Below are 6581 nucleotides of genomic sequence, written 5' to 3' on the forward strand. Positions count from 1 at the left end.
TTTATCAACTCACTAAATAAGTGTCCGTATCTAGATGTTTTGGGTTTTTTTTTCTTTTTATACTTAAATTACAGGTTTAGTATTACAGGTTCAGTATTACGGGTTTTTACTAAACTATTTATAACTTTACACTCGTATTTATTTTATATTATTCAAATTATGTAGGAATTAACTATTAGATTTACGTTCACGCTTTTCAGTCTTATGTTAATATGTATTGATATTTTATTGTTTATTAATTATTTTATCTTATATTTTTTTAATTGTAGATTTTTATCTGTCTGTCTCTGATATGAAATGAAGTATCTTATTTATTTATTTCCATTGTTAAACTCTCTGCTCCACCACAAGCTTGCTTAAAGGAGTAGATATATTAAAATCTTTATTTGTATTTATATTATATATATATATAATGTTAATGTATTATATCTAATAAAGATTTTTAAATAAAAAAAAAAAAAAAAATTCCAAAATACAAATCGTACCATTCTGTAACCTAAAATTATAATTTAAAATGTTAGATAAAAATGTATTATAATATATCATAAACGCTTTACCTATCTTTTGCAAATGATAACCTTTCTTCTAATTTTCTAAATTTAGTTTTCATCTTTTGTGGTCTATTGCATTTCTTTTGTGCTATTAGGTCAAGCTAGAAGTTTGTTTGTTGGATTTTTAGCTCTTTGATTAAAATAAAAATATTTGGCCCAAAGTGAAATAAACACCCTTTTATGGGTGTATCAGAACCAAAGCACTGCCGAATGGAGACGATCATTCCAATTTCAAAATCTATTTGGAAACAAGCAGGTTTAAACTCTAATCCATTTCTTAGTGCCGCTTCTTTTATTATTTTAAACATTCTCGAATATGTCAATGTACTTTTATTGGGCAACAATGCGTAAGCCTAAACAAATATATTTTAACATATAATACTTGGTATTTTACTAAATTATAAAATTATATTATAATTACTAGAGGTATTATCACTCCTATAACAAAGCAGTGTAAGGTATACATTTGTGTAAATAATTTTGGTGCTGACTTAAATATGCCATCCATAAAAACTGTATTACCAGAACAAAGACGTCGTAAAAATCCTTCGGTACCAAATAAAACGATTTTATTATCCGTACCATCACATCCTGTAGGTAATAATATTATTAATAGTAATAGTTTATATAATTCAATCGTTTAAATAATTTCGTATAAATACCTAATAGAAAATCTTTTCCATCATTCGTTGTTCGCCAATCACCTTCAATATCTAATTCAGACAGCTTTTTAGGTAACGTTGGCATTAACTTCATACGTTTTCTGTATTCCGAACTTTTTACACTGGTATAAATTGGTGTTCGCGCCAAACATTTTGCTTATCGCTTCTGCGCGACGATGACACCGTCTTAATTACTTCTCTCCCGTCTCCTTCACTCCACTCCGTTATATATGTTTTAATTGTTAATTATTATAATATTATATACTATCTGTTATTTATTCTCTTTGTATATATATATTATTTTCTGTCGAACAATTATTGGTCGATATTTGCCACATATGTTTATTATCATTTATCGCTGTTTTTTTTTTCATATCATTTGAAAATTATTATTATTGTTATTATTATTGTTTTGCGGCCAACGCCCTTATTATTATTATTATTCACTACTTTGTCGTTTTTTCAAACATTTTGTTCCCGCTATTGCAGCGGTTTGTTTTTATACTGTTTTTAAATCGCATTGAGCGCAATCGTTTGTATTATTATAAGGCAGTGAGCCTTAATACTCACACATTGTTATACTGAGTCCCTATATTGTGAAAGGACAATAAATACTATTTTATACTTCACAACTGTCTCTCGTAAGTCACTTTTTTTATATATTACCTCATACCTACGATCAACATAGCCAGCGTCTACCGATTGCTGTGTGTCGCTGTGCTCAACTCCGCATCACCACCGAGAGAGTTCTTCCGCGTAAGTCCGCCAGCACCCATTGTGGGTTGTGTGAGAGGCCGCCCCGGTCGTCCAGTCGTACCAGTATCAGCCCACCAGTCACCAACCCGCCAGCATCTGCCTTAGTTATAAGTAGTTTTAAGTTGTCCCAATATTGATAGTTCCCCCCTGTGGTTATTGCACCAGACCGGATCGACCACAGGGCCCCTCGGCCCCATTTAACTAACTTGCATCATCCTATTTCCCTTATATATATATATAGATCTCTTCCCGTTCCTCAGTTGTCATCGTCGTGCGCAAAATTGCCTACTTGCAATTTATAAGGCGCTAACATATTTGGTTGCCTACCCGCCACTAAGTCGGCGTTGTGATTTAGGGTTGACCGTTTTTTGGCTCTTATTGTTCTCGGACATTCTCCGAGTGGTCCTTCGATAGCCCATTGTGTTGGGCGCTTACATTTTTTGGTCCTTCGAGCCGAATCGTAACAACAAACCTTGACCGAAAATAATACATGTCCAATACCTTTTGTCTCGTTATTATCATAGATATAAATTTAATCTACACCACGATATTGTAGCTATCTTAAAGTACTACTTACTAGTGTCATAGTACTCTTGTTTCTGTTCGTCGAGTTACAATACTACGTCGATTTTGTTTTTTTTGTCATGATGGCTCCAGAATCTTCAATCACGTATGTCGATGCAAAAGCACGGGTCGTCCGTGCCATTGCTAAAATCACTTCGTTTGTCGTTGCAGCGGGTGATTTTAAGGCCGACAAACATAATCCTGGCAAACGAGCTAAAATCTGTACTATGCTATTGGAGCTGAACGATTTTCGTCAGACCACAGAGGATGATATCCAAGTTATGGAAAATGCTGTTGGTAAAAGATTAGCCCCAGTTGAAGTTTTAGATAACTCAACAAGCCTTAAACTCTCTGCTGATTTTGACAATCTCTATTACGAGTTGGCGGCATTCGCGGATGTGTATAGTTTGTCATTGTCACCCATTATCGAAACGTCCAATTCTCGATCAGTGCAAAATCAGTCAGGTGGTTTTGGAAACTTGTCAAATTATCAACTTCCAAAACGAAAATTTCCGACGTTTTCTGGACTTATAACGGAATGGCAGGGTTTTGAAGATTTATTTACATCAATTTTATCTCATGCTCCAGATCTTCCTGACGTTGAGCGTTTCGAATATTTAAAAACCTCTCTAGAAGGTGAACCTCTATCACTTATAGTCCATCTTCCTCTTACATCGGCAAATTATCCAAAAGCTTGGGACGTTCTACTATAAAAGGTTTTCTATTAAACGGAAACCTGTTAGTTTTGGTTTCAAGTTGTGGTGCTTGACATCTGAAAATGGCTATTTGTACAAATTTTTACCTTATGGTAGTGCTAGTACAAAAAGAGTGGATGGTTTACCTCTTGGTTCGGGGGTTGTTTTAGGTTTATTGGAAATAGTAGATCAACCACAGCGTCATAGAATATTCTTCGATAACTTCTTTACAAGTTATAAATTACTTTTGATGTTGAAAGAAAAACATTTTTTTGCAACTGGGACAGTTCGGGATAATCGAACAGGAAATTGTAATTTGAAATCAATGAAACTAATGGCTAAAGAACCCAAAGGCACTTTTGATTTCACCTTCGACAGTGAGAATGGAATAGGTACAGTTCGTTGGTGCGACAATGTTGTTGTTACAATGATGTCTAACGTAGACACCATAGAACCCATACATGCTGCTAAACGTTATGATAGGAAACAGAAAAAGCCGATAAGTGTACAACAGCCAAGTATGATTTATAATTATAATAAAAATATGGGTGGCGTAGACCTCCATGATAATGGCATTGCAAACTATCGAATAAAAATACGGGGCAAAAAATGGTGGTGGCCATTATTTAGCAATGCAGTGGATAGCACGATAGTCAATGCGTGGAAGTTTTACAACTTGATTAATAAAAAAAAAGTCCCACTGCTTGACTTCAGATCAGAGTTAGTACTATGTCTATTAAAAGTTGAAACAAGCCTCAAAGACAATGATGAGAACGAGTCTCAACATTCTACAACTAGCAACGTCAGTTTCGGTCGACCTTCAAAAAACTGTCTCACAGATGCCATTAGAAAAGACGGAGTGGACCACATTATTATCAAAGATGATGTTAGAAGAAGATGTCGCCATTGCTCTTCTCAAACAATTTATTCTTGCAGAAAATGTTTAGTGTCTCTTCATCCACACTGCTTTGCTATATTTCATGATAAATAAATCAACTTATTATATTATTATTTATTACTTTTTACTTTTTTTTAAGTGTACTTAAAAATAAAATATTCCATCAATACAATTCTTAACTTAATAATTATTCCAACGTGAAAAAAAAAATTCATAAATAATAACAAATTAATACATTTGTGTACTATATATTTGAATAAGAATTAAAAAATTTATAAATGTGAAAAATATTTTATTTATTTACGATTTTATTCACTGTTAACGGCCAACGTTGCGTATGCGCAACTTTTTTTTCTAAGAAATTGGCCAACAAAAATTTTTTTGGAAAAATAATTTTGTCACTAGTTCACCACAAATATCCCGAATTAGTCAAAAAAGTTAGATTTATTCAACTATTTATATTAATGGCCGTTAATGGGTTAAAACATTTAAAATAGTGACAAAAGTTATGGTTCTTAATTTAGGTGATAAAAATGTAAAAAATTGTTTAACAGTGTTGTTAATATAATTTATGTGAATTATTCATTTAAAATATTCATCAATAAAAATACCAAAAAAGTTAACATACCAAACTCTACTTACTATAACCTAACTACTTTGTTTTTTTAAATATTATTTTGTTATTAAATTGAATTTATTCCTAATTTAAATTATAGAAAATGTCGATGAACAAATACAATGGTTAAATAATTCATGTGACCCTTGGAATTTGGTGCAGAAATATTGGGAAATCACTAGAACTAAACGTTTAAAAGATGTACTCAGTTTAAATTCTAAAGGTCCTACTCAACCTTCTGATTACATGAAAAGTTTTCCAGCTTTAAAAAATCCGTCTGGCTATATTCTTGTAAGTATCTTAACTAAATAATGTTATAAAATTCAATGACTTCTAATGAATTTTAAAATTGTAGTTAATAGAAGATTTTAACTCCATTTATCCAGAAAAAAAGGAAAACCTTTTTGAAAATTTCCCCGTGTACAAAGACAAGATTCTTCAATTAGGACAAAAAATATCTAATACCCTTAAGGATCCTAGCTTAAAGTGTATTATAAAAGACTATCTAGATCTGGCAATAGGTAGTTTTTCTTTTTAAACTTAAACATATTTTGGTTTAACTTATTTTTTTAAATCATTATCATTTAATTTATTTTTAGAACCCGGAGAAACTTCATCTATAGCAGCGTTTATCATACTTCCATTGCTTTTCTTTCCTGTTACAACCAAGAGAAAAAAAGGAATACCTGCTTGGAGACCTTCAACAATTGAATCTAGAGATGGCTTCATTACACATATAAAATCAAATTCGGAACATATTGAGACAATTACAAGACGGAAAAAAAAGTATAGTCAATTAGGTACTACTTTGCAGCCTCTAATTATAATAGTAGGACCTAGTATTAATGAAATTTCTAATTATTTTGTAATTTTTAACGATACATATTATGTTTTAAACTCAATTGTAGTTGCAGTAGATACTTGTTTCAAAATTTTTCATGCTTTAAATTTACTTTATCCGGTAGAAAGTTTGCCCGTGTGGAGTTTTATCCAAAAAGGTTTTTATAAAATAAAAACAGCTTATGATTCAGAATACGTTTCTGTTAATTCTCTGCTCAGTGACCTAGACATTAATTTTATTAAATAACTTACTTAAATTATTAAATTTTGATACAATTACCTGCTTAATACATATTTACCTTTTTAGCAAGTAGCAATTTTTTTGTTTTATCATAATGTATCATTACTTCAAACAGTTCAAACTTTAAAATTTAAATATAAATAAGTTTTCATACGCCAAGTTCATTGTTTATTGTATTGAAATATGCCTTTTTGTTTTTTATGTATGGTAAATTTGCCAAATATCTCATTGTTATGTAAACATTTTCATATTAAGCATACCACTCATGATTTTTCTTCGTATAATTGTGCAGAAGTAGGCTGCAGTAGATCTTTTCATTTATTAAATTCTTTAAAAAAACTTCTAGCTACACATACATTAAATTAATGTACATTAACTAAGAAAACTATTGCAACTCATGATGTAACAGTTAAAAATTAATCAACAGAGAATATTAATGATAACACAATTTCTATAGATAAGTTTGATACTATTCTATATATACCAGAATCGAGCCCTAAGAATAATTGTTCAACTGAAAACAGTATAAGAAAAGTAATAAGTTCCTTATATGCTAATCCCCAAATTCCTCGTAATGTAGTTCAAACAGTAGTTGATGATATGACAGATATATTTCATAGTTTACATACTATTACAACTATAAAGGAAAAAACCAACCAATTACTTTTAAATGATACTATTTCTAATGAATCTTTTGATCATTTTAAGAATATTTTAAATGAATTTGAACACCCTTTTACAGACCTTAACACAGAGTA

At 31.0% G+C, this 6581-nt stretch overlaps 1 protein-coding gene across 1 annotated transcript; it reads right to left on the reverse strand.

Moving 5' to 3' along the window:
• Window positions 1-639: 639 nt before the first annotated feature.
• Window positions 640-2555, reverse strand: LOC132926148 (uncharacterized). Its single transcript, XM_060990486.1, has 5 exons — window positions 2547-2555; window positions 2297-2441; window positions 1214-1369; window positions 973-1142; window positions 640-904 (listed from the first exon to the last, which is right to left on the reverse strand). The coding sequence occupies exons 1-5, from the start codon at window positions 2553-2555 to the stop codon at window positions 653-655; spliced, it is 732 nt and encodes a 243-aa protein (XP_060846469.1). The 3' UTR covers window positions 640-652.
• Between the last annotated feature and the right edge of the window lie 4026 nt (window positions 2556-6581).

This window comes from Rhopalosiphum padi, chromosome 3 (assembly GCF_020882245.1).
Source record: "Rhopalosiphum padi isolate XX-2018 chromosome 3, ASM2088224v1, whole genome shotgun sequence".
Lineage (NCBI taxonomy): Eukaryota > Metazoa > Arthropoda > Insecta > Hemiptera > Aphididae > Rhopalosiphum > Rhopalosiphum padi.